This window comes from Takifugu rubripes, chromosome 3, assembly GCF_901000725.2.
Source record: "Takifugu rubripes chromosome 3, fTakRub1.2, whole genome shotgun sequence".
NCBI lineage: Eukaryota > Metazoa > Chordata > Actinopteri > Tetraodontiformes > Tetraodontidae > Takifugu > Takifugu rubripes.
Window position 1 is genome coordinate 3,769,397 of NC_042287.1, and position 27,817 is coordinate 3,797,213.

Below are 27,817 nucleotides of genomic sequence, written 5' to 3' on the forward strand. Positions count from 1 at the left end.
TATTTGTTGATTTCTATTTTACCAGATATTTCTCTCATTTCTATTATTTTAGTGACATTATTTTATAAATTGTTACTTATTATGGACATTCAATTTGTTTACTGTCAATTCCACAGATTCTCTTAATGATTTAATACTTCTCAACACATACAATATGCAGTGCAGTTGGAACATTCCCACACCTTTTATTAGTCAGTTGAATGAACATCGTAATCACAGCCAGAGTCTTCTCAAATATGTCACACCTTGGTCACCTGGGTTTTGGCATTTTCTGCCATTTAAAAATCTAACCATGATAAACCGACCACCACGCTTGACCATAAGCATAGTAGTGTGCCTGACCCATGTCTGTGTTTCTCCAAAAATGAAGACAAGAATTGTTTTTATCCTAAAAGAGAGATGTAATTCTCATGGAAGCTCCCTTCATCTGGACACAAACTCTGGAGCTCAGTCAGAATGACCACTGGGTTCTTGGTCATGACTTGTACTGAGACTCTTTTAACCAGATTGCCCACAGAGGTGGGATTGCAAACTCTTGGTTTGGTTGTTTCAAACTAAATTTCAGAATAACGGAGACTCCTGGACTCTTTGGAACCTTCAGTGCAGGGGGCCTTTGTGTGTGTGTGTGTGTGTGTGTGTGTGTGTGTGTGGCTCTTCACAGATCTGTTTCTATCTAATCCTGTCTCTGAGTTATGGATGTCTTCAGATCTCATGACTTGGTTTTTACTCTGATATGCTACTGTAGTTCAGTGGTGAGACCTTATATTGTCAGATGTGTCGTTTTCCAAGGTGTAGAATTTTTTCAAAGATGATCAAGATGAAATGAAGCCCTCAGCTCTAAAGGTCAAGTTTCTGACTGCACTATAATAGAAATTCTAGCAACAGATTTTGCATACTCACGATGCTGCTTTAAATCATCAGAGTACAACCTAAAGATGTTTGAACATATGTCACACATTCCTCTACTGCAGCTCATCACAGCTTCAAATGTGCTAGTCATTAGAGTAACATTCAGAGATGCATTTGACACGCTCTTCATTTCCTGTATCCTGTTTCCTCTGAAGGCCAAGCTGTCACATTTTCAAAACACAACTTGTGAACACTTTAAATGAAAGGCTGTAAAGTCAGCCAGCACCCAAGGAAAAAACCCTAAAACAAAAACCATGGGTACTTAAGTCATGCAATGGCTCAAATTTAAAACAGTCAGTTCAGTTACCAGGAAAATATAGAAAGAAATATATACCAGAAGGGTTTGGTGTTGCCAGGGTATCTGCAAAGGAAAATAGCTACTGACAGTTTACTGACTGCATCTACCTTTTATTGGTACATGTCTTTTGGATTACTATAGTAACACATCATTACAAGAGCAAATCAAACCAAAATGTTTGCATCCATTAAATTTGGGGATATTACAATAATAATGTTTAACTGGGTAATTCATTCCATTTGCTCAAATATGCACGGAGTTCGTAGTGCCTGATCACGCCATCGCATATCAGCAGTGATAAATCCTCCTCAGAGTCAAAAGCCTTTCAGATGTCAAAACACCTTCAGTCAACGAGGGGTTTTCTCACGCATGCGCAGTATCTGACAGCTATCTCATCGGGGAGAAAAAAAAAAGTTCACACACAAAGCCACGCCTGCGCCGTGCACCTCTCATTACAGGCGAAGTTGCTGCATCTTTTTGTGAGGCTCCATGCTTTCTTTCGACACCCAAAGGTCGCATGGTGTCAGGGACGCGCCTAGTCACGGGAACAGTTTCAGGCGCGTTCGTGAGACGCGAGATCGCGCATTAACAGTGAAGAGTATCAAACAGCGTGCGGGGTTCCAGCCTAATGGTTTACACTGGGTCACCACGACCATTCAATGATTTGCGCCGAGGATTTTTTCCCCTTTTCTTGCCCGGCGTAAAATTTGCAGCCCCTTTTCATTTTGCACGGAGAGAATCTGACAGAGAAAACTCATCTGCATGATAGGGGAGCAGGAGCACACAGTATGGTCCGGGAAACCAGACATTTATGGGTGGGAAATTTACCCGAAAATGTACGAGAGGAGAAAATCATTGAGCACTTCAAGCGGTGAGTAGCCATAAGCGACATGTGTTTGTGCTTTGGTTCGGAGCGTAACTGGGAGAACGCGTCCAGCATCTCTCTGTTGTGTCCCATTTTAGCGGAGTCGGGATGAAGCAGGAGGTTTCCCCGTACCAAAGTCTCATCTGGCAGCTGCGCCGTCAGCTCTCCATAATCAGCAACGCTGTGCTGCATTTCACTTGCGTTCAGAATGAAAAACGACTCCAACGTGTCCACCACCCACCTAGCGGACATATGCTTTTGCCATTTCTTTTTTTTTGTGTGTGTGCGCTGGAACGAACTTGACGGCTGGGTGATAAGTTGATCTCGTTGTGTGTCTGTTCTGTCACAGCATGGAACCGCTGGAGTTTGCAGCCGCCCACCGTCTCACCTGTCGGGCGAGCGTAAATAAGACGTTTTCCTCCCCATGTCGTCGACGTTAAGAAAAAAGCACAGTCAGTGTAAACAAACCGACATACCTAGCAAGCTGTTAGCTTTGTTGGAGGTTTGCATGTCTGGGTCTGGTTTGACAGACACCGTGCGTTTTGTGATTCCCAAGAACGACCAGGAACCCGCTGCTGAGTTTGTCTGACAACTGCGTCCCAACAAACCAGTGCACAAGGTGCTTTATAATGCTGTGCACTGCAGCTGTCGCGTTTACCTTTCTTTTAATATATCCCCCCAGACCCAAAACAAGAGAACGAAACCCCCCAAATGTGGCGCGACCCCGCGCCTCCGTGCCCACTGCGACGCTGTTGTAAATTGGTTGTGATTGGAAAGGTTGTTCCACGGATGGACCGATGTTGCAACGTTGCCAGGTTGTGGCAGGCGGCTTGTATTTACTTTGTGCGCGTACGGACATGGACGTGGAGACCGTGGCTGCATTATTAACGCGGTACAAAAGCAGCAGCTGCTGACTCGCTCTGCCTGCTGCGCGATCTCATTTAAGGACAATCGGGCAGCATATCGACATTTTACTTTATTAAAATTCAACCCCATTGTGCTCGCCCTGGCCACTTGAGCAGAGCGGATCCGCGCACCCTCACGCGTATATGGCCCTTTGTTTTCTTTCTCGGACGGGCAAAAAACTGTAAAAATCCCCCCCCCCCCCCTCTCTTTCTTTTTCATGTGGCTCTCACGTTTGTCTCTGTCTCTTCGGCTGTCAAGGAAATAGCAGCCCGCCTCTCGTCCATGTGTGCATAACACCAATCTGCTTAAAATATCCAGGTTGGCTTCTTTAACCTGAATGCGCCGCCATATCAGTCGCAAGATATCAGATTCACCAGCATAAATCCTGTGTTTATTTAGCATAACACGGACCAAAGGGCATCTTACCCCACAACACACGCCCGACAAACGAATGCGTAAAATACGCATACCCGATGTTATTTTCCACCTTTCGTCGTGCGATCGGCGGCTACAAAGAGCGCAGCGCAAATGTATCGGCTGCGCGGAGGCGCGCTGCGGAACGCGCGTTAATGATTCACCTATATAGCTTTTTATTTACATTAGCTGAGGTTCTAATGCGCGCTGCGCTCGGAGGGTGCCGATCAGCTCGCATGTTACTGTCACGGCAGATGGATGGGGTGTGCACGCCGTCCCGGCACCAGCGTGAACCCAGAGGTAGTCTGGGGTATGCAGGTGCATGACAGCCCGATGTGTGATAGAAGTCATTGAAGATGGGGGACGGCAGAATGAGTAAGCAGTGTGAACTGCTTTTCTAAAATGGCGTCGGAGGCTGTTCAATGTTGAGAACTGGCATGCTCATGCATTTCTGGGTACCCTCCTGAAGAAAGGCTCAAGAGAATCTACCGAAGTATGGGGGCGGTCAATACATAAATATTATGGAGGACTCTGTAGTCATACGCATTTTTTACCCCCCAGCCTGTCATTGAATCCATCCCTTTTTTTCATTCACGTTCTCTCCAGTTTTATTCACACTTTTTAATAACCTACTGTGCAGCAGGTATAAAATCTGACACAAAGGTGCTTGCTCGCAGTCAGACAGCAGGAGTCACTAATTTCTCTTGTTTTGAGGAGCTGTTATATGTCTTTAATATGTGACACATTAGTATTCTGGCCATTCCGTCCAGATATGAACTAATTAGCCTGCCTTCCCTTTAAAGATGAGCTCATGTTGAAACGTATGCTTTGCATTTACGAAACATGCATTGTGCCGCGCTTTCAACGCCAGTTGCCGGGTTACGGTTGCCTTGCAATCACGTAGCATACAGGCATAATAAAAGGAGCTTAGCAAGGCTACATTACCTCCACCTCGGCAACACACATCTGCACACACACACACACACGCGATTCTATTTAACACCGTGCACAAATCACACAACAATGCTGTAATCTTGAAAAGACTGACAGATTTTTCCTGTGTTTTCTTCAGGTATGGACGTGTGGAGAGTGTTAAGGTCCTGCCCAAACGGGGCTCAGAAGGAGGAGTCGCTGCATTTGTGGATTTTGTTGACATTAAAAGTGCTCAGAAAGCACACAATGCCATCAACAAAATGGGGGACAGAGACCTGCGCACTGATTACAATGAACCGGGCACGATTCCGAGTGCAGCCAGGGGACTGGATGACAGTCTGTCCTTGGGCTCTCGTGGCCGGGATGTATCAGGGTTCACAAGAGCGGCAGGGGGGGCTGTGTATGGACCCCCCGCGTCGCTCCACAGCAGAGACGGACGATATGAGCGCAGACTAGACGGGTAAGTGGACAAAGTTTCTCTGAAGGCAGGGGGAACCGTGGTTTGTGGTAAACACCGTACCCCCAAGCATCTTACTACCATCTGTTCATTTACTGGTTTGGGCGAGACAGAGAGTTCATGCATATAGGCAAAGTCCTCGGCGCCGGCGTTTGGATTCGCAGGTAGACACCGAGATATTCCATAGGCGAAAGCACGTTCGTACACATGTGCTTTTGAATCAGTTGTCAGGTGTTTAAATGGGATTACAGTTGTGAATGTAAACATCTCGGTGAGATGGATGTGTGATTTGTGGAAATGGCGGGGAAAAGATTGGATATCGTAAAATTTCCCAGGATTATTGCTGGAGAGAGTGAAGGGGGGGAGAGAGAGTGGTTCAACGGTCATCCCTGGGATTCCCCTAATCTGGAGTTACATGCCCTGCTTCATGGATTAATGCCATCTTTTGCCTTATGTACCAAAGCAAGATCACAAGTTGTCTGTATGAAAAGACGTCATTGTTTGGATTAGTCTAAGTGGGTGTGCAGTTATGATGGATGCCTCGCGGAGGTGTTCATCATCCTCATGGGCTGGAGTCATGCGGATAACCTGCTCAGGATATATATCCCCCTCTGTTGGATTAACAACTGCCACACACCTAAAGGATATGTTGTCACACTGTGGTATGGGTTGTTTTGGTGGGGGGGTGGGGTGTTGTTGTATTTGGGATTATATATATTAAAACAGGGCTTTACACTGTGAGTTCTGGGAGACCTCTACTGGTGACACATGCAGTAGAGACAACAAAAAACAAGTGAGCAATTGACTTTTTTCCCTCCTTTATTTTTGTGGCGATATTTATTTTTTACCAACTGAGACTTGCCGTTTTCACGGCGGACCAGCATGAACTGTGTTTGGATCATACAATTAGAAGACAAATGCTGGAAATTGAGACTGGAAATGCACATTTGGGAATAATCTGTGGATTACCGCAAGTCCTGAACGTGGAACTACACCTAGTCTGGATACAATCGTACTGAAAGTCATACAGCTGTACCCAGTAACTGGCATTGCCTGGACTCTGTTGGACTTCTTCCACGTACTTCGGCTTTTGAAGATTTGAGCCGACAGACATTATCTGCCACGTGTCATCCTGGAAATGAATACGGCGCTCTTATAAACCTGGATTTGGATTACGCTTAAGACATGTTCTTTATTCATAACCTGTCACTACCAGATTTACACCCCTCTGCTAAAGGAATTAAATCCACTAGGAATGTTTCAAGATTTTGCAGGCCATGAAGCAAGACTTCATTTTTGCATCATGAGTGCCTCAGAAAACAACAGTGGCCGATGCAGTGAAGAAGGACTCTGGAATATCTTTCCTTTTTTCCCGGACTCAAGTAGATGTATGGAATTATGGAAACAAAGTAATGTTTCCCAGCATCTGAACTCTCCCATTTGTTTTTGTTGATGCTTCAGCTCATCCGTGCACCCAAGCTCCCGTGCCCTGAAGAAAAGGATTATGTTATCCAGTTGGACAGATTTCCTTTTTATTTTTTTTTTATTTTTAAAAAAAAAAATTCTACCTCTCCACTCAACATTTTTGCCCCATTTTTGTCTGCTCACAAAGTTCTGTCTCCCTAGATTGTATTTGGAATTATAGGTCAAGTTACCACTCTCTCAAAAGGTTGGTATGTCCTGCCCTGTGTATTTTAGCTGTCCTCTCTAACCCCTAGTTCCAACCCTGTCTCTCTCCATTTCCCCCACTAACTGAACTAGCTGGTACATAGACTATTATATTTACTGCCTGTGTGTCTATAAGCAAAGGTCTCTACCTTGCCTTACCTTATTGTTTTCCTCTCTCCTTTCCCTACCTGATCCCCTCTATGATATCTAGTCTCCTTTTTCTTTATTATGGTAATATAACATTTCTGCTACTTACCATAAAACCATTTAAACAGGTATTCCTTCTGCATTGATAATGCAAGAGATTGTCTGTGGAATTCTATATTATTAAATTTAATATGTAAATTAATTTAGGAATTGCAGATCCATGTTTTTTTATTGAATTAATATGTTGTTGTCATGGTAGTACTTTATTAAAGCAGTGGGATACTGCAGACTGGGGAAAAAAAAGCATATTTGGAACTTTTAAAAGCCCCGATAGATGCAGTGCACAGTGTTGTTCTTGCATGTCTTATCACCGGATTCCTGTCAATCCTGAGTCCAAATAGTCCATATCCTGAGTCCATATCCTGCATCAAATATGTCACAAATCAGTGAGAAGCACTTTTGGAAATATGAATAAAATTGATGCCTGCACTGCAATGCCACTGCACATGAGTGAGCCACCACATAAAATTACCTCTTTAGCATGCTGCTGGAATGCATCCTCATAATTATGCTCTCCACGCAATCCCAAAACAGTTGACGTGCTTAGCATGCACCAGAGCCGACTAATAATCAAACACTGATGGGAACTCAGCCAAAAGTCTAACTGAATTATTTTTAAGCTCCATGAATAATGTAGAATCTGTTTTGTATAAAATGAAATTGAAGTGAAATTGAAGGCTCTCTATTGAGTGGCGAGCCTGCACCAACCGAATTAGCATTTTCCAGAGCATCTGGGGGTCAAGGTAATCCATCACTCTCGCAGCAGACATCCTTCTGCCATAGATGTTATTCATGAATCCAACACGGATGATTAGATCAAGTAGGCTGAAACAGAATTTACCCCCCGACTAGCTGGACTTGATTTGTTAGTACTAACGGTGCCTAATGTCCCGAACCAGTTTATCCTTAACGCCCAGAGAACCTGCATACCGTCTTTGTTCTTGTGCTCCGTGTTTTTAGTCCTCCGCTTGCTAATATAAAGCAATAAGCTAAACTATGCAGCTGTAGAAATATTTAAATTTCATTTACACACAACCATCCACATAATACAAATATGTTGTGATGAAATAGGTGACATATTGATCTCCTGCTGATGCCTAATTTTCTTTATCTAAAAAACTAAATAACATCCTTTTCATAGAGATAAAAATACTCAATTTGTTAGGTGGTGGAATGATAAATGATAAAATACTAAATGATTCTGAAGTGGTCATTGTGCTCTTCAGACACACAGCTCAGGTTTAAGAGCTCAGACTGATACATAGGTAGTTAAAATCGGGATTTTTAGTTATAGAAATAAAGGATGTACACTTTATACCAATCATATCGCCATTGCAATGCTTACATGGGCACCACACATGCCACAAAAGGTGCAAAAAAAACCCATTTATTTTTATTAGTTATAGAGCTCCCATTCATTTGGAGGACCATACTGTAAATAAAGCAGGCGCTGTGTTCAAATCAGTCCAGCGTGATGGATGCTGTGTGGAATTTAAAATAGAGAGACATTAAAATGTGTTTTAGCCACTGGGTGACGTCGCATCATACAAATCTACAAATGGAAACATGTGTCGTGGTAACGTTGCGCTAAATGTGACACGTAAGGTGCTTTACATTCACAGAACGTCGTCTTTCAGCGTTACGGATTCAAGAGAGGTCGCAATTTCTCAGCGGAGTTGCTGTGTTGCATTGTGTATGCCCTTTGTTGGATCGTATAGACATTTAGGATTATAAAAGCCTACGAATAGGCGGATGTTGGATTAAGGCATCGGGTTTCTTGCAGTGAGTTTTGAATAGCACATTTCTAGTATTCATTCCTTCATTATCTATCCTAAATCTGGAATGTCATAAATTATAGCATAGCAACAGTATAAATTGCAGAACATAATTTTTAAAATATGTATAATTAGGTGAGCAGGGTAGAATTTCAGAGGTTGCATTGCCGCATTAGTCTCTAAACGTTTGGGCAGACATTTCTTGTTACTCTCTCTGGTGCTCATCTTCAATAAAGAAGCTTTGAAGAGCTTTCACGAAGAACAAGTGGTGTCAAACATTTTAAACAAGAGGCTTGTCAGGAGCTACCTTGAAAACATTTTCAGGTAAATGATAAAAGAAAAAGCTCAGCGTTTTTAGTTAGTAAATATGTACACAAAGGCACAATTCACTCACCTTTCCATTGCTTAAAATGTGGTTAAATCCAGAACTAGAGAAAGAAACTAAAATCAAACCAGAATTAGGGCCGATGTCCTAAAAGATGCATTTATTTCTGAAAGTAATATTTTTGGGGTGATTCTTTTAAGGTCTGTTTTGGTGTGTGTGTGTGTGTGTGTGTGTGTGTGTGTGTGTGTGTGTGTGTGTGTGTGTGTGAGAGAAATGAGGATATTTTGTCTGGCATGAACAACTCCACTGGACGCTTTGAGGTCTGCACTCAGAGCAGAGGTTTAGGTAAAAATTGGGTTAGATTAAGGTTTGGGCTTGGAGCTAGGAAAAGATTTTTGTCTATGGAAGTCCTAACAAATATAGAAGTACATGTGTGTGTGAGAGATAGAGAAAGAATGAACCCTTCCACTCACACATTGTCCCGTCCCCCACAATTCCACATCGCTCAAATGAAAACATGTTTGTAAAAAGAATTTCCAATCATGTAACCCTCAAAAACGACGAACGGGCTTTTCTATGAAAGGCATCAGTTTGTCATAAATTTAGGCCTAGAAAATATGCAGCAACTCCAGCTGCTAATTTGCCTGAGACCGCATTGTTGTTGTTTAGCCTGTTGGCAGGAAAATAATATTTTAATGTTTAAAAAACAACAACCCTGCACTGCTTAAGAGATTTCACTTTCCTCGTGTATTTTTCATTTAGGACGCCTTTTTGTCCCTCGTCACTGATGCAAACGGCTGTCTCGGTTATATTAAATGCACTAAAATGCGATGTTCTCTATTTTTGTAGGACAACTGAAAGTCGGGATCGGGCGTACGATCACAGTGCCTACGGACATCACGATCGTCCTGGTAGCAGCTTCGAACGCCAGCGGCACTACGAAACAGACTACTATCGTGATGCACGTGACAGGACTCTAAGCGCCGCGGGGAGCGGGTCTGGAACTTCCAGTGGAAGCGGCGCTCCGGTTTCTTCGGGGGTTGGAAATATGGTGACTGCTGTTGCTGGCAGCACGGGCACAGGTGGATCAGCGGGAGCTTCGACTGGAGGAAGCGGAGGATCTACATCCAGTGGGGTGGGCTTCTACCGCTCCCACAGCAGGAGCCCTTGTCGCTTTGAAACGCCAGAGCCTCGGTATGAGTCCCGCACCAGGGAGCCCTTTACATTGGCCAGCGTGGTTCACAGGGATCTTTACCGTGAGGACAGAGGCAGGCGCGGAGAGCGCTCGTACCGTCACAGCCACAGCCGGTCCCCACACTCGACACATTCGCGAAATCCTTCTCCGCAGAGATTGGCCAGCCAGGCCACTCGCCCTCCACGATCCCACAGTGGCTCAGGCTCCCGCAGCCGCTCCTCCAGCTCAGATTCTGTCAGCAGTACCAGCAGCAGCACGAGTGGCAGGTAAGTGAAGGGTTCTCTTTTAGCCTTTTGTATTGAATTTGCATGTTTCCATCTAACGTGGGTCTGGCTGAAACCGAAAGCACAAGCAAAACTACATAATCTCAGACTACTTAAGATTCATGGAGAGTCCGTGGTAGGTGTGTCATTAGTAATAATTTGGGAGTGAGTCAAAAACACACTCCACTGGATCTGAGTCTATGCTAGTGTGTGGAAGTCAGTTTCCCTTTAAAATACACTGTTAGAAAAATTGTTTTCATGCCCCAAGTGCAAAGTGTTTTAGAAGCTATGTGCACAAATTTTTGCGTTATTGACGTTTTAGAACCATCATCGGTTTTGCTCTTCTATTCTGTTAGCAGATACTCTTTTGTTGAATTTCCAAAATTCTGAAAACAATTGGATGTTTTAAGCAAATATGAGGTGCGGAATGGTGCATTCTGGAGTTACATTGTCTTGACCCCCACCTCTGTGTTCTGCTGTGTGATTCTAAGTCTGCAAAATCTTAAGTGTGCATTTGGTTTAGCATTTCATGTTCAAAAATGAAACGCTGTTTCATGAAACTTTGTCATCGTGTTTGGGCCTATTAGGAAATGTTTTTCTTTAGCTTTGTTTAGTGAAAGAAAACGTCATTCACTAGAACTGCTTCTGTCTTATCTTTGTCCATATCAGGGTTGCTATTTTAAAAGAAGCAGAAGAATCTTTTATTAGTCCCCAGAAATGGGAAGCTACTCTTTTTTGTTCCGTTTAGCACGCACACACATGCAATGAACACATGCAGGTGCAGTCATTGAGAGAGAGCACATTGCTCTGAGCATTCAGATGTCAGCACCTTTACCAAACAACATTATATTATGTCTTTTTGTTGTTTTTTTTAGACACACCTTCCAAATTCATGATTCTTTTCTCTCTTTTGTGTTTTTTTATTTGAGAGCACAGCGATTGTGGCATTGGATATCAATAAGGATATCCATGACGGTGCTGCACGTTTAAGAGAGGGTGGGTTGTTTTTGGGCTGTGATAGCCCCAATTGTCTGAATCCACTCTATTCTGAAATGTGTGCGCTCTACTGGTCATTGATTATCTGGAATTAGAACATCTAAATGTTTTCCAGAAATGATCCCCGACTGATGATTGGACCTCACTGTCAATAGCTTTATTTAAGTGATTTGCATCACATTCAGGCAGGGCAGATTTCGCAGTGCCGAGCCACATGTAGCAACACTACTGGTTTGATATGGTAGCGCTATTAAGGGGATATCAGGAGACGGCTGGTGTATTTTTCTCATTGCCTACCTCCATGTATGGGTAATGGCTCTCCCCCCCGCCTCCGTGAGATCCAGTTAGAACTGGAAATTTCTAGCCAGTGCTGGCTGTCTGCCCACTCCCACAAGCCAGGCTCCGTCAGCAGCACTTCCGAGAGTGTCTGAGCGCAGGGGGAGAAAGTGAGAGGGAAACAAACAGCAGAGGGCTTAGAAAGCTGAGACAGCCACGGGAACGGTGTGAGAGGAACGGTGCACGAGGCAGCTGTGAACGTACCAACAGTGTGCAAATTCTTCAATTTTGTGCTGATGATTGAATGCAAAATGCAATTATGACATCAGACAAAGGGGCTTTTGTTTTTCTCTCCAGCTGAAAAAAAACATAGTTTGATTTTGAACGAAAAAAAAACATGCGTTGAGGTGCACCGCACAAGCTTTCATTTAAATGCTTCCGTATGAGAAATATGGCATGTTTTGACTGCCTTGTTATTTGGACACTATAAGTATAATCTATATTATAGTAAAAATGTAATATTTACAGAGTAAGAACGCTATCGATTGTAAGGGATGTGTATTTTTCTCAATGACAATGGTTGCATGGTCGCCCAGTAACAATCATATTTATTCACATACTTCGAGTGCACAGCTGAATTTGTAGATGCGAGTATGAGCTTTACAACAGCGTCTCCGTCCGTGTTACTGTTTTGCCACAGTGATTCTAGCAGCAGCTCCAGCGATGATTCTCCAGCACGTTCAGTGCAGTCTGCTGCCGTTCCCGCACCCTCGGCTCTTCCTTTATCGTCGCTCGACAAGGATGAACCACGTAAAAGCTTCGGCATAAAGGTCCAAAATCTCCCTGTCCGCTCTACAGGTTAGTTTCAATTGGCTCCTCCACTTAGAGCATGACAAGGTTTTTTTTACTGTGCAGAAATTTTGATGGATCTCAACCTAGAATCATCATTCATAATCAGACTTGTGATGTTTCTGCTACAGACACAAGTCTGAAAGATGGGCTGTTCCACGAGTTTAAGAAACACGGAAAGGTCACGTCGGTGCAGATACACGGTGCCTCTGAAGAGCGATATGGTCTCGTCTTTTTCCGCCAACAAGAAGACCAAGAGAAAGCCCTGGGAGCATCAAAGGGAAAGCTTTTTTTTGGCATGCAAATCGATGTCACCGCCTGGAATGGCCCTGGTATGGTCTAATACTAACCTGTATCACAACAGAGGAACAATCATTGGCACTGTACATGGTTTCACGGCACATTTATTTTTCAGAGACTGAAAGTGAGAATGAGTTTCGTCCCTTGGATGAGAGGATCGATGAGTTTCATCCAAAGGCCACTCGGACATTATTTATTGGAAACCTGGAGAAGACCACCACTTACCACGACCTCCTTAACATCTTTCAGCGCTTTGGCGAGATAGTGGTAGGCTAAGAATTTTAAACAGATCGAGTCATGCAATGATCGACATGCTGCTTGCGTTTGAAATGACCCCACTCAACACTATATGTGTTTTTATTGTCCCCAAAGGATATTGACATTAAGAAGGTGAACGGAGCCCCACAATATGCCTTTCTACAATATTGCGACATTGCCAGCGTCTGCAAGGCCATAAAGAAAATGGATGGCGAGTACCTTGGGAACAATAGATTAAAGGTTAGGATTCAATCAGTGTTACTTTAATCTTGCTTTTACGTCTCATCCTTTTCCCCCTCCAATAGCCCCCTTTTGGCTACATTTAGTTGTATTACTAAAATCTTGAAACCCCCTCCCTCCGCAGCTGGGCTTTGGTAAAAGTATGCCCACCACGTGTGTCTGGTTGGACGGTTTAGCGTCAAACACAACTGAACAGTTCCTCACTCGTCACTTCTGTCGTTACGGCCACGTTGTCAAGGTAGGTGTGTTTACCCTCCCACCCCTCTCCAGTAGAAGACCGGTGTCGTCTTCTTGGCACTGTGGATCTTATTTTTTGCCCCTTTCCACAGGTTGTCTTGGACAGAATGAAAGGGATGGCCCTTATACTGTACAATAACATCGAATATGCTCAAGCTGCTGTTAAAGACACCAAGGGGTGGAAGATAGGGGGCAGCAAAATCAAGGTAAACTGAACAAAAGTTGTTTTAAATCAAAAAGAGGCTTTTTGCAAGTGTTTTCCTAATTTGCTTGTAATGTGCTTGGCAAGCTGCGTCAGTTGTACCCATTTTTTCTCTTCAGGTGGACTTTGCCAATCAGGAAAGTCAGATGGCTTTTTATCGCTCAATGCAGGCTTCTGGCCAGGATATTCGAGATTTTTATGACATCCTTGCAGAAAGAAGGTTTGTATAGTTTGTTCAGGCAACAGTATAACCATAATATAATAAAATTAATAGCTACCTTTTTTGGTATCGTTTTCAGGGATGACCGGCGCACTTTATACGATTTTCAGGCAGAAAGACAATATTACGAAAATGTGCGGACAACTGGCACTTATACTGAAGATCCCCGCCGCAAGTATCCTGCCAGAAGTCGTGAGTTTTACACCGAATGGGACCCATATCAGGGAGATTATTATGATCCACAATATTTTGAAGATCCTCGGGAGTATCGGGAGTACAGAGCTGATCCCTATGAGCAGGACATCCGCAAGTACAGTTATTTGCAACGGGAACGTGAAAGGGAACGCGAGCGTTTTGAAACGGATCGAGGGCGAGATCATGGGAGGAGAACAATTGAGCGCAGTCAAAGCCCGTCTCACATTACTTCCCGTCGTCCTGCAAGTCCTTCTGCATCTCCGTCTCTTTCGGAGAGGATACCAAGTGATTCAGACCGCCGCATTTGCTGCAGATCGTCAGAAAGGAGCGGCAGCTGCAGTTCAATTTCGCCACCCAGATTTGAGAAATTAGAAAAAACGCGCACTGAAAGGTACAACAAAACTGAAAAACTTGAGAAGGATCGCCTCTTTGAGGCTGAAAGATCGAGTGTGGTTGAAAAGGAAAAGCGGTCTGGACGTAAAGATCGCGGGGACAAGGACAAAAGTGAGAAACAGAAGATGAAGAAACTCAAAGTTGCCTCTCCTGTCATCCACCCGTGCGAAACCGAGTCTGAACTTGAAAAAGACGTTAGCCCCGAGTCTGTCTTCCGAAATAAAAACAATAAAATCCAAAAGGAAAGCTCGAGCAAAGGAAGATTGGACCTTCTGCCTTGTGTCGTGCAGTTAACGCGTGTTAAAGAGAAAGAAGGGAAATTGATTGGCAATTCTATTCAGGACAAACCAGTCCAGAAGATTGACAGTCCAAGATTGTTGTCCCCCTCTGATGACCAGAGGAGTCCTCCATTCCGATCAGAATCATTGAAAAATGATGTCTCCAAACATGGAAAGGTGCACAGAGATAAAAACATGCACAGTTTAGTTGAATTTATTGACAAAGATGCTAAAATCAAACCCAAAAAGCACGGAAAATCTGAAATAGCATTTGACAGTGGTATTCCTGTGGATGTCGATCGTTTAGCTGCTAGAAAAAGACGTTTTGAAGATCCTGCAAAAACTGACCGACCAAAAAGAAACAGTGAGGAGGACTTTGTCAGACACGGACTTCATAAACTGTGGACTAATGCTAAAGAAACCGATTTGGATAAGAACCTTTTGATTAAAGGATTACACAAAAAGGATTATCACAAGGAGAAATGTGTCAGAATGATTTCTGGTACCAGTCCTAAAGATGGACGGGACTGTGAAAGCAACACAGTAGGTCTTTCTTTGGAGCAGCAGTCACATATGGGGGATGTGGCAGAAGATTGTTCAGATCACCTGGACTCTCCATACTTTAAAATGGATCTAGAAGGCTCAAAAAGTGAAAATTCAAATCTCACAAAATTGTCGGATGAAGGCAGCCCTGATTTGGATGAATTTAAGGAACAGCAGAAACAGATTTCCTCTGAAAATGAACTGGGGAGGGAAAAGTGTAGAGACTCAGATGATGGTGATGATATTTCTGTGCACATTGACCAGAATGCGATATCTAAGCATGTCGAACAAAGTCGGTGGCTCCGACCCAAGCTTTGTGATCCTGAGAAGTTGCTCAAGTTGGATAACCTACCAAGTAAGGATTCCTGTGACTTTGAAAAGGATTACATGCTCGATGTTGGAAAAGCAACCCGGGATACCACCCAAGAAGACTTCCTGTGTAAACGAAAGAAATTTGAGAGTTTTGACTTGCAGACCGTCACCCCCAAAATAGACCGCAACTTTGGAAGCTCCCAAAAGTTGCATGAAGACACTTATCAGAATATGACGCCGCCAATACCTAGGGGTCTGTTTTCAAATGACGAAGATGAAAAGAGCCAGGCACCTGCTTCCATTTCCAAGAAAGAACGAAAATCTACCCCAGTAGATGACAAGTTTTCACACACAGAGACATTGAAATCCAGTCTGGGCCCAACAGCCACACATTTCCAGTCTCCTGACTCGGATTTCCCAAAACTGAAAACAAATTTATTTGGGTGTGATGAAGAACTAATGCAGCATTGGGAAAGAAGATTGAAGTCTGATTCCGATAGACTGGAGTGGACTTTTCCCAGTGACATTGCAAAGCGTGAGAATCCCCGCAAACGCCTTGGCCAAGATTTAGAACCAGGAGAAGTCCAGACTGATTCAGAGGACGAAGCAGATAGCAGACACATCTCTCCCAAGTCTAGTAGTTCCTTGTCATATCTTCTTAGGGAGCGTGGTGAGAGAATGACAAACTTAAAGCTTTCGGGTTCACTGGAAAAGAACAAGTTTTATTCTTTTGCGCTGGATAAAACTATAACTCCCGACACTAAGGCACTCCTTGAAAGAGCCAAAACACTCTACTCTTCCAGGGAAGATAATTGGTCTTTTCTTCCCTCACGTTTTCCAACTTCCCACAGCAGTTCAGATAAGGATAAGGTGGATTTAGCACCACGGCCAATTCCCTCTTGGTACATGAAAAAGAAAAAGATTCGCACCGACTCTGTCGAAAAGATACATGATAAAAAGGAGGAATTAAAACCACCAGATCAAGAGCGGCAGGACCTGTTTGCCTCCCGTTTCTTACACAGCTCAATCTTTGAGCAGGATTCCCGCCGTTTACAGCATCTAGAACGTAAAGATACACATTTAGAAACCAGCATAGCCAAGTCTTCATCAAAGCCTGGGGCAAGTGAAGTGCAGCCAGAATCTGGACCAGGGGACATTCCACAAGAGCCTATAGTGCTTTTCCATAGTCGTTTTTTGGAGCTTCAACAACAAAGGGACAAAGAGCAGCACCACCCTGACACCGAGAATGAATTAACTGTTACAGAAGTAAAAGAAAATGAAGTGCCAAATTGTGAAAATGTCCTGCCAGATAAGGAACCTGAGCCTCTACCGAAGGCTGATGACAAAATAATTGTCAACTCAGCAACAGCATCTAATTCCCTGTGTGGTTCACCTGCTAAAGAAGTGTCCTCACCTGAAAATAAAGATTTTTTAATGCCAACCTTTGATCAACCTAGCTACGTTGTTAAAGAAGAAAAAGCTGAGGAAGTTCTTGAAATGCCCTCTCAATCGCTTCAAAAGGAAGACTGCAAACCCATTGCTCCTAAACTCACCGTATCGCTTACTCCAGTTCTTTACGAGATGGAAAACAAATTGCAAAAATCAGAACTGTTTGAATCAAAAATCAAAATCGAGGGTAATTTAGAAATTGGAAATAGTCCTCTTGTGGTAGAGAAACCTCCCACTCCTGATAGTTCTGAGAGAAAGTCTGTTGATTTCGCATATGCCGACTGTTCAAAGACTGAGGAAAAAAATGAAATTGTGAAAGCTGAACCTAAAATGGAGAATGTAGAAAACAAGGACATTGAAGAACCTCAAAAGCCTGAGACCGATATTGACGTTTGTATGCCAGAGCTAGAGGTGGAAATAAAACCATTACCTAATCGTAGACAGGCAAAGAATAAAAGGACAAAACAGGTGTCAGGATTACGGACTTTGCAGGCCTCCCAAATTGTTGCCTCTGAGAAACCTGCGACACGAAAGAGTGAAAGAATCGACAAAGAGAAACTCAAAAGGGCCTCGTCTCCGAGGGCAGAAGTACCTAAATCCTCTGAGTCTAAATCCACGTCGAAGTCCCCAATTCATGCATCAGATTCTGACCAAAACATTGAGTCGAGTTTGATCCTTGGAAGGACACGGCGCAGGAATGTCAGGTCGGTTTATGCGACGCTACACGAGGATGACCAAGCTGCGAAAGAAGCCGCTGAACCGTCCCGATCCATGCGCAAGCGTGGGGGTGATAAAGAACCGATACAAGATGTTCAAATCCCCTCCACCAATACAAGGCGTGGGCGTCCGCCAAAAAGGGGAGTCAAACGAATTGAAGAGGTATCTCCCTTTAAAGGGGACCAGCAAAAAATCATAGAAGAAGACACAGAGACCTCAAATATTATAGAGGCTGTGAAGTCCTCTGAAGGATGGCGTTCACCACGAACTCAGAAGACACCACAAACACAAATGACCGCATGTCCTGTTCACAAAAAAGGAGGTAGAACAGACAAACAGTCTGAGAGCATGAAGGTGTTTGGAGACCAAAATGAGTTTGCAGGTAATGCTGAGTCAGATAATAACCCTAAAGATGAATCTGAGCTATCTGTAGAATCTGAAAAGGCTGAAAATGTCAACACGCCCCACAGAAATGAAAAAGATATGAAAGATTTTAATGTAAAGAAATCGGTTGATGGGAATGTTGAAAAGCAAGACAGCAGCGGCTCCGAGAGAAAGCAGGCTGAAAAGAATATTAAACTCAAAATGCCAAGGCTGAAGAGAAATGCCAAACAAATCACCGAGGACAAATCGCACAACTTGAAAGATTTCGAGATACGTGTAAGTGTTGACGATGTAAAAGGTTTAATTCGTTCAGAGGATGAGCGCGGATCGTTTGAAGCCCTGACAAAAACAAAAACCGTTGTGCATGGGAACGAAGAATCAAAGATTGTTTTGAAAGAGACAAAACAGTCACCGCAGGAAAAGGAGGATAGCTCATCAGAGGCGGAACTGCCCGATGATCCGGCTGCTCTGTTGGCCCAGCAGATGGAGCTAGAGCGGGCAGTCGAAAATATCGCTAAACTTACTGTTGAGCATCCTACAAGACCTTATAAGGAGCAGCCTCCAAGCCAGCCAAGGATATTGCGTCCAGCTATAGAAGCAGAGCCAGAAGCTGAGGTCGAGGAGGAAAAGCGGGCTATTCCTGCAAGTGAAACTGAGCTTGCAGCTGCGATTGATTCCATTACGGCAGAAGAAGCGGACGCAGAGAGTTTTGCAGCTCCTGCTACTTATACCGCTCTCATTCCTACCCCAGAATCTGTGATATCCTCCTCTAATGAGATTCTGGAGCCCGAGGCACACGTTATTCTCAACAGTAATCTTGCAACAGACTCAGATGATAGTCCTCTGACACGTAGTCCGCAAAGCATGATGCTACAGGCAAAAACAGCTGCTAATGCCCCTGTTCCTGATACTCCCAAGAAAATTGGTAAAGTTCGAGCCAAAACCCCAAAGAAGGCAAGAAGTCGTAAAGGCGCAGTGGCCAAGAAAGGGGACACCTTGGAAGAGGTTTCACAAGCAGATCCCTCACCGGTCAAGTTACCGGAGTCAATCCCAGAAGACCCAGAAATGATTAAATCCAAAACAGTCGCTGTGGCTGGGGCAAATGCAGCAGCCTCGGTTGTCACTGCTGTTGCAACGTGTAGACGTGACGTTACGAGTGCTATAACTGTGGACACGCCCAAAGAGGCAGAGCAGCCTGATGTTGATCAGCCTGTTCCCAAAGAATCCGCCTTTCATTCAGGTCCAAGCAACTCCAGTTGTAAGAAGCCTCCCCAAACAGCAGAGCCGTGCACCCCTACTCTTGCCTCTGCTACCTCGTGCCCGCAGCCTATATCACAGTTCAGTGTACCTCTTCTCCAGCCAGCCAAAATACAGCTTTCCCCAGACTGGCCTCCCCGAAATGAAGAAAGTAGAATCTGTGTAGCTCCCTCTTGTCACGTGACTGTGGTTACTCCTTCTGCACCTGCCTCAGCTACTCTTGGAACTGCCTCAAACAATCCTCCAAAGCCCCCTGACACCAAGGCGTCTGATATCGACCCCAGTTCGAGTACACTTCGGAAAATACTTATGGAGCCCAAGTATGTGTCTGCATCAAACAATAATTCTGTCCCTTCGACCACAGTGACGTCGACACTGTCTAAGACGTTGCGGGTGGCAGAGAATGAAAGTATATCTGATACCTTGGGTTCGAGACAGTTTAACCCAGAGGAAAGATCATCTTTACACAACCAACCCATACAACACAAGCCATTTCTACTGACAGAGTCCCAGAACTGTAGAGAGAAGTCCCAACATACAGTTATTTCTCCTACTACCTCAGTTATAAGTCGAATTCCAATGCCTTATGACACAGAGGAAACTCCAAGAATTTCACTGAGCAACCGAAGCACTGGCTTAGCTCTCCCTAAGCAGAAATTCAGGCCAACATCTAATGAAAATAACCGCCACCATGGCATGGATATCGTAGAAGACGGGACAAGGGTACGCTCTGTTGTAGAAACGATTCCTTACAATACGGGTTCTGGCCCTGGCCTGAGAGTCAATACTTCAGAAGGGGTCGTCGTTTTGAGTTATTCAGGTCAGAAAACTGAAGGACCGCACAGAATGAGAGCCAAGATTAGCCAGATTCCTCAAGCCAGTGCTGGTGATCTCGAGTTTCAGCAGTCCGTGTCAAAATCTTCATTAAAACAAGACCCCGTCATAACATCGTCCCAGTCGACTACCCCAAAACCATCTTCAACTCCTGCAGCTTATGGGCACACTGGGGTTCTCTTGACAGGCCAGTCCTATAACGCGCAACCTGTCATTTCAAGTACTAAGCAAGAGAATCTTGCGTGTGATAAATCTGAAGCTCCATATCATACAGCGACCCAGGGCGGTGTGGTTAAGATGTTCCAGCAGCCAATTAGTTCTCCCAAAGTCCTGATGTACAACCAACCCGTAATACAGCAGCAGCATAGCAAAAACGGACTGGGGGCAGACCATCTTCCAAAAAAGATGGACATTAGCAAAACTGCTCAGCATTCCAACATCAGTCCAGTCTTAAGTCCACATCACCCTTCATTATCTGGAAGCCGCATGAGTCCAAACCCCAGCATCCCACCTGATCGTTCGGCCGTACACCTGAAGCAAGAGCTCCAGTCACCACGAGCAGCTGTTCAGTCTGCCCTGCCCTTTGGTAAAACATGTCCTCCAAGCAGTTCTCCTAGAGGAACATCTGTTGTTTTAGGCCACAGAGTGCCGGGAATGACCACATATCATTCGGGGATCCATCACCCAACGTCAGAGCCGTCCTCCGTCATTATTCAGCCTCACAGCGTTACTCAGTCCGTGACCCACGAGGCCAGGATGAACAGCACGCCGATGTCGGGGATAAGCTACGGACGGCGAGGGGAGTCTCTATCTTCTCCACACCCTGCACCCTCGCAACGTTCAAACACGCCGCAGCCTAAGGTCATCAGAGAGATGACTCACTCAAGTCCCCAAGGGTCAGTCTTAGGAGGGGGCAGCAGCATCAATGAAGATGACCACAGGCACTTTAACCAAGCCCTTAGCAGATCTTCGATGCCACAACTCCAGCCCGAAGTCATGATGATTCACGGTGATCATAGAGGACTCCACCCAAACATCCGCCTGGATCAGTATAGAGACATGCACCAGCGCATCCTTATACACCAGCAACTAGGAGATCAAGCGTCTGTGGAGGGAAGACACTCGCGCACCACGGAGACAGGAACATCATCTTCCAGCAATGTGTCTGTGTCTGCAAAAAGTCCTGTAGTCGGGAAGAGCCTGGAACTGTCAGCAAAAGAGTCTTTTAAGCCGCTAGAGGGAAAACTGATGCATCCCCCCTCAAGCGAGAGCAGAATCAGGGGAGTCCATGCATCTAGTCCTGTCATGGTGTCTCCTCATGCTCATGGAGTTCAGATGATGTGTCCTGGAGGCGCAGGATCCTTTCCAGTTTATCGGGACATGCGGGGATACCAATCGCAGTTTCCAGGGCGTGCTTCTCCGGGACACAACCTCCCCAACCAAGGAATGCCATCATCTCAGGTCTGTTGATCCTTTCTCAATCTGTTTTGCAAATGCATTATTGTGCTTATAGTCATTTCTCTGAGCTGCGACACAGAAATGGACACATAGCTCTGATCATTGGTGTGTGTTCAATAATCCAGGTCCCACCAGAGCCTGAACTGGGTCACCGAAGTCAAATGTCTCAGTCACACGTGGGTGGAAGCGATTCCAAGCCCGAGACTTCCCATCTTCGCCACGCTACCTCCGCCGAACTCTCGCACCTTTCCCGAATACAAGGGGACGGAGTGTCCCCGTCCTACCAGTCTCCCATGACGTCCCCGAAGGGTCTCGCTCACAAGTCAGATCTCACTCTGCAGAACGGTCCTCCGGCATTTCTGTCAACGCCGCCGCCAACAGTACCCGCGGCCAGTGCTGGGCACCCACGGCCCGATGCCAAGTTGGAACATGCTGGTCATCGTTCCATTGACACCGTGCAGCTTTTGACGGTAGATACGGATGTTTGTTTGGTTGTCTTAAGGCATTAGACAAGACGACAATGTGAGGAAAATAAAACGTTTAAAAAAAACCCGTTTTTCTTTCAGAAATATCCTATTGTGTGGCAAGGCTTGCTGGCACTGAAGAACGACCAGGCTGCTGTGCAGTTGCACTTTGTCTCCGGCAACACTATACTGGCCCAGCGTTCACTACCACCCCCAGAGGGGGGTCCATATCTCCGTATTGTTCAGAGGATGAGGCTTGAGGCTTCTCAGCTGGACAGTGTGGCCCGCAGAATGACCGTAAGTGTCGTTCAGATTCCCTTTAAAAACATCAAATCATGTTCAACAGAAAGGGGGACTAAAATGGGCCTGTGAGAATATCCATCCCTTCGGATGTTTTCCTTAAATCCTACTCTCTGTAATCGCAGCACCGACTGTGAGCCGGTCAGTAAGTCTTGCCCTCGTGAACAGACCTTTTCAAGTCTTGAAAAAAATTCTTTATTAGACTGAGGTCTTAATTATCTGAGCGGAGGTGCCCACTGATGGGTTTTCTTGTAGGCCACAATTACAATGCTTATTACTGTATATATTTAAATATTTTCATTTTAAATTCTAGCTTTATAAGACCAAGACCTTTGGGTGAAATGGTCTCTTTCACGGGAGCTATAGGGCTCTTGAGGCCTTCCTCACTGTATGCTGTAATTTAACTAACATGATCTCCCTTTAATTACTGTTATTTCTATAAATTACAATTAATTTTCACACACTTTTTTGCCATGACATGATACGTCTAAGGTAGTTGGATACATTTCTTGCTATTCTTACAAAGTCTTGTGGCTCATGACAGGTGGAGAGTGACTACTGTTTGCTGCTGGCTCTGCCCTGTGGTCGGGATCAGGAAGACGTCCTGGGTCAGACCCAAGCCTTAAAGAGCGCGTTCATCACCTACCTGCAGGCCAAACAGGCAGCTGGGATCATCAACGTGCCCAATCCTGGCTCGAATCAGGTGCGTGGTTAGCAGATCTCTGTCACAACTATAAAGTGAGGTGGTGGTTAAGCTGACTGTCTCCTCCTGATCCACAGCCGGCTTATGTGGTGCAGATCTTCCCACCATGTGAATTCTCAGAAAGCCACCTTTCCCGATTGGCCCCGGACCTTCTCAGCAGCATTTCTAGCATTTCTCCTCACCTCATGATTGTCATTGCCGCTGTTTAATTACCTCCATTTTCTTTCCCTTTTTTCCTTTTTTGTTTTGACTTGACGAAAGCCAACACCAGCCCCTTTTAACGCCGCCACTTTTGTAAACTGGAACTCTCATTTTTTTTATGTTTGATTTTAAAAAAAGGAAGAAAAAAAAATTGAATATCGCATGCACTGTCTTTTTTTCTCGTTCACTTCACCAAGTCCTTAAGTCATTCAATGACATTGAATTCCAAAAACTATACCTTTACCGAGAAGATTTGAACAGCTGAACTGGTATTTTGATGATCATTTCCAATTTTTCATGTAATATTTGCCATTTTTAAGGTGTTGTGCATAGCCTTTTCTTATCCATAGTATCCTTAAAGCTATGGAAAGCTATGGACCTTCCTAAGGGATATTTTTTACCTCCATAAAAGTGATTGTGAATTTTTTTTAAAACAATGTGAACATCATTGCACTATGATAAGGAAACAATTGTGAATTTTGTACAGATTTGAGTATAAAACATGTTATGGGATTTATTTTACGATCAGCTGTGCTTGTTGAAGATGAAAACAAAATAATTGCCTGGATGATCAAATGTCCTCAGTTTGATCACAAAGCTTTTCGCCTTCATCAATCAGCCAACTTCTTCATCATTTCCAGGCTTAGCTCTCCTTGCTAAAGCGTTCCCTGCCCCAGGAACGCACAAGGGGACACTAAGAGTTGTACAGTTTATGCTCAATGCCTCAACAGGGGACTGTGTAAAGATAATTTAATTTTTTCCCCTTTTCTTTAAGCCTATGGACCCTGTGGACATTTTGAAACTGTAAATAGTATACATACATATACATATATATATATATATATATATATATATTTAAAAACTAAAGCAACATGAAGAGACCAAGTCAGTTATTTTATAGATTGTTTTTTTGTGTTTGCTTTTGGGGGGGGAGGTCCAGAGGGAAATGCATTGTTCTCAGTAGAAAAACACCAGTTGAATTAATTTTGTGCCAAAATTAGTTTTTGCAAACACTTAACTTGCCCAATGTATCTTACTCAGAAAAGGATTGCTCTGATTGCTAGTTCATCTTTGACTTTGAGATTTGATTGAGTGTTGTTTTTTTTAAATTCACCAGCTCCATTCTGTTACTACAGTTTCTTTTTAAGTTATGATTTTTGTTTTTATTTGACCTTCTGTTCTTATTTATATTGTTTTGTTTCTCCCTATGGCCCGTTACTGCCCTCTGCTGTCGGTATCTGGTAAAATTCTACTACGTCACGAGGTCACGTGATCCCTAAATTGCAAATGTGTTATAGCATGGTTTATTTTCAAAAAAGGGGCAAAGAATGTGACTTTAACTTGATATCATGCCGCTAATGGATGTGTTTATCATATGTCTTGTCATCTCTATTAACTGTCTTCTTGAGCCAGGTTGTAAATACTAATGTCCCTAATGTGCTCTTGTGCATCTTTACCCCATTTCTATGTGTCTTTCTTCAGGGTCCTTATTTTTGTTTTGTGCAACAAAACAAAGCAGTCTAAAAAAAAAAAGAAGAAAAATAAGAGCGCAGGAGTGTGAAACCGATGCTGAAAGTAAAACCTCGCTTGTCAGTTTTGGGATGTAAATATTTCTATGACTGCAAGCTGAATATTGTTATGGTTATGTTGAAAGCACTTATACATTTTAATAAACGAGCAAAGGATAAAAAAATCTAGAAAAATTTAAACATGAGACATAAATATGGAATCTGTCTTTTGATTTATCTTAATTTTGAGTGTATTTTGCTGTTCCTCCATGAGGACATTTTAAAGTGTAAAATAAATGGTTGTTTAACTTACTTCTGAAGATCATTAAATGGTCCGTTACTTTTGTTTAGCGTTTATGGGTTTTCATTTGTGACCTTCCCTTTAAATGGTCCTTCACTGGCTTATTTTGCACCTGATTTTGTACATGATTTACCTGGAGTATTATAATTTATTGGAATACACGCTGCAGTACATCGATCGGTCGGTAGGTGGCAGTATTTTCACACCTGAGATTCCACCTTCAACCCAACAAAGTGAAGCAGATTCTATTCAAACATGAAAATGGAATCTATGAAAATAGCCTTATAATTTTAGACCTAGCTCTCACATTGATATTTCCAAGCATTCTGCCATTGTGTCCTGTGATTTTACAACTGTGTACATTTCTTTTCCCATCCAGAAAAGTATTGCTTTGAGTCTATTAAACCCTCTCAACAGGAACAAAATAACAGTAAGAAACAACTAAAACATATCAGTACAATGTAAAAAGCTAAAGCTGAGTGAAGCTTTATGAACCACTGTATAATTCCATACTATCATCACCCCACAAAATACCCCCCTTTGTTCTGATACATTAAGAAATAGCAATGATGTCATGTAAATAAAGTGCCATTTAAAGAACTCGGTGAATGAATCTGTTCTTCTCTAACTCTCATTAAATTCGTACTTGTCAAAGCTACAGCCTACAATCCATTAGAACAGTTCTGGGGGGGATTCTAAGGTCACCAGTTTCTTACTGAAAACCCAACAGGACATCAGAGAGGTCCAAAGGAATTCTACCTTAATGTTCTGGACTAAAGTGGCGCATTCCTTCCTTGTAGCATTTTTCTTTTCACGTAAATGATTTTCTTTTTTGTACAAAGTTGTTGGTTCTTAAAATAAAAAGGGGCAACTGTTGCAGAAGCATCTGAAGAATGGACCGCTGCTGTGCTTTAATTGTTTTCTCCTGCGACGCCGTCTCGGGCAGGAAAGAGCTGAGTGTGATCAGGCAGAAAACTTGAGATGGAAGTGATTTATTGCTGCCTGGCAGGCTGACACGGAATGAGAGCTGATGTACTTTTCGCAGGCATGAGAAGGTGCAGATCAGATTAGTGCGTTTTGTTCCACTTCCATCCACACATGAACAGTTTTTGCCTGTGGCTGCTAAGAAAAAAAGAAAGAAAAGGTTGTTCAGGAGTCATGTGACCTTGAGAGCCAACTCTGATCCCCTCTTTAATTATTTGCTACAACCTGACATTTTGAACGCTTCATTTTCCGTATGAAATGAGGAGAATGTGAAGAATTTACTGACTGGTTTTGCAGACGTGCGTGAAGCTTCTTGGCGCTGATCTCCCAGAATTCCTTGCAGATGTTTAATCAATTTGTCCTCACACAGGAGCGTGGAGGCGAATAAAAGCAGCAAAATGTAGAAGCTGTTAATGGCTGCGAACGATTAGCTGTTGAAATTAAACTTCAGCTCGTGTGGTTTGCTTCTCATGGAATAATTAAAATCTTGAACAGTTTTCACCTTTTAAAACCTTCTCGTACACTTTGTGGCCCATTTTCCTGTGATCTGGCGGGTCTGAAGGTTTATTAGATGCTCGGCGCTGATCCGACTCATCCCACTCCTGCCTGAGAGAATGTTGGTGCCAGCTGTGGTTTCACCAAATGTGGGCGCTTTAATGTTCGTGTGGATTCCTCCACAATCAGGGAGGTTTTGTGGGACTTCTTTGAAATAATAATGCAATTTAATATACTAATATTTGGAGTCTGATTATTAAGTGTAGAATGAAGGAATGAGGGCGATGGCAGCGCCGTGTGTTGAGGCCTGGGCTGAGAAACAGAGGATTCTTGGTTCAAGTCCCAGTGCAGACAAAACATGGAAGGTGTCCTGGTAGTAGGGGAAGGTGCACTGCTGAGGTCCCCTTGAGCAAGGTATGGAACCCACAAATGCTCATCAGGGGCCCAGCAATGAGCTGGCAGCACATCCAGGGGTGGGTTCACCCATTATGCACCCTCCCCATAACCATGAAGGGGGTAAAGCAGCTAACTAGATGAAGGCAAATGAATTAATAATGTCAACATTTTAAATGAAGATCTTAATTGAGATATAGACCACTAAAAAAATCCCAGTTCAAAGACTTTAGTCAATAACTAAAGTAGCAAAAACAGATATACTGTAGCGGTAGCCTTTAATAGATCCCACTGACCTTTGGTGCCATATCACTAATCTTTTATTTTGAAATGTTATCAGTTCAATTTTTCCTGTGTTTACAGATGAGCTTCTATCCAGAGTCAAACTCCCTCTGCAGCACGACGGCCATCAAGGTCAGCATGGGGTTAGATCTGATGCTTCTCTGTTCTATTCTTTTACACACTGACATTTCCTGGGATCTTTCTGGTTGTTATATTTGGTTCAGACTCTCCTGCCAAACCAAACCTTCATCTGCTCGGTTAAGTTCCGTGGAATTAAACACAAACACACTCTCAGGGTTGATATCCATGTAGGAGCAGCTATTTATTTTGATTAAATCACTTTTTAATAACGATTAGGGCAGAATGTTTGGGATATAAACACTGCCCGGGACTTCCCTTAAATCCGTTAATCTTAGAGAAGTAATGTGGACGTAAACTGGAGACAAACCATGAAATAAGTTGGACAGAAGACTGTTTTTGCCCTTCACAGCCTTCCAAACCGGAAACCACAGGGGCAAAGTCCATGCAGATAAACACACAACTTATGTTCACAAATGCACTTCAACTTAATCC

The 27,817-nt window shown here is 43.7% G+C and overlaps 1 protein-coding gene and 1 long non-coding RNA gene across 3 annotated transcripts; one reads left to right on the forward strand and one right to left on the reverse strand.

Moving 5' to 3' along the window:
- Positions 1-1,610: 1,610 nt before the first annotated feature.
- spen (spen family transcriptional repressor) lies at positions 1,611-25,690 on the forward strand. Of its 2 annotated transcripts, XM_011621278.2 has the most exons (15): positions 1,611-2,078; positions 4,465-4,785; positions 9,607-10,218; positions 12,188-12,345; positions 12,468-12,668; positions 12,752-12,903; positions 13,009-13,134; positions 13,259-13,372; positions 13,464-13,577; positions 13,693-13,793; positions 13,873-21,616; positions 21,739-22,083; positions 22,180-22,374; positions 22,922-23,080; positions 23,158-25,690. In XM_011621278.2, exons 1-15 carry the CDS (start codon positions 1,996-1,998, stop codon positions 23,287-23,289), a joined length of 10,557 nt encoding a protein of 3,518 aa, XP_011619580.2. In that variant the 5' UTR covers positions 1,611-1,995; the 3' UTR covers positions 23,290-25,690. The 2 variants fall into 2 exon arrangements, with proteins under 2 accessions (XP_011619580.2, XP_029689284.1); XM_029833424.1 differs by lacking the exons at positions 1,611-2,078; positions 4,465-4,785 and adding an exon at positions 4,799-6,451.
- On the reverse strand, positions 2,349-3,728 carry LOC115249115 (uncharacterized). The gene is made up of 2 exons (XR_003887791.1): positions 2,549-3,728; positions 2,349-2,460 (listed from the first exon to the last, which is right to left on the reverse strand). It is a non-coding gene; the product is annotated as an uncharacterized lncRNA (long non-coding RNA).
- Positions 25,691-27,817: the final 2,127 nt, after the last annotated feature.

Bases quoted from the DNA above. Each gene is read 5' to 3' on its own strand.
- spen (XM_011621278.2), top strand. From the start codon at position 1,996: ATGGTCCGGGAAACCAGACATTTATGGGTGGGAAATTTACCCGAAAAT. The intron at 2,079-4,464 runs GTGAGTAGCCAT...TGTTTTCTTCAG, and splicing joins ATCATTGAGCACTTCAAGCG to GTATGGACGTGTGGAGAGTG. The intron at 22,375-22,921 runs GTAAGTGTCGTT...GGCTCATGACAG, and splicing joins GTGTGGCCCGCAGAATGACC to GTGGAGAGTGACTACTGTTT.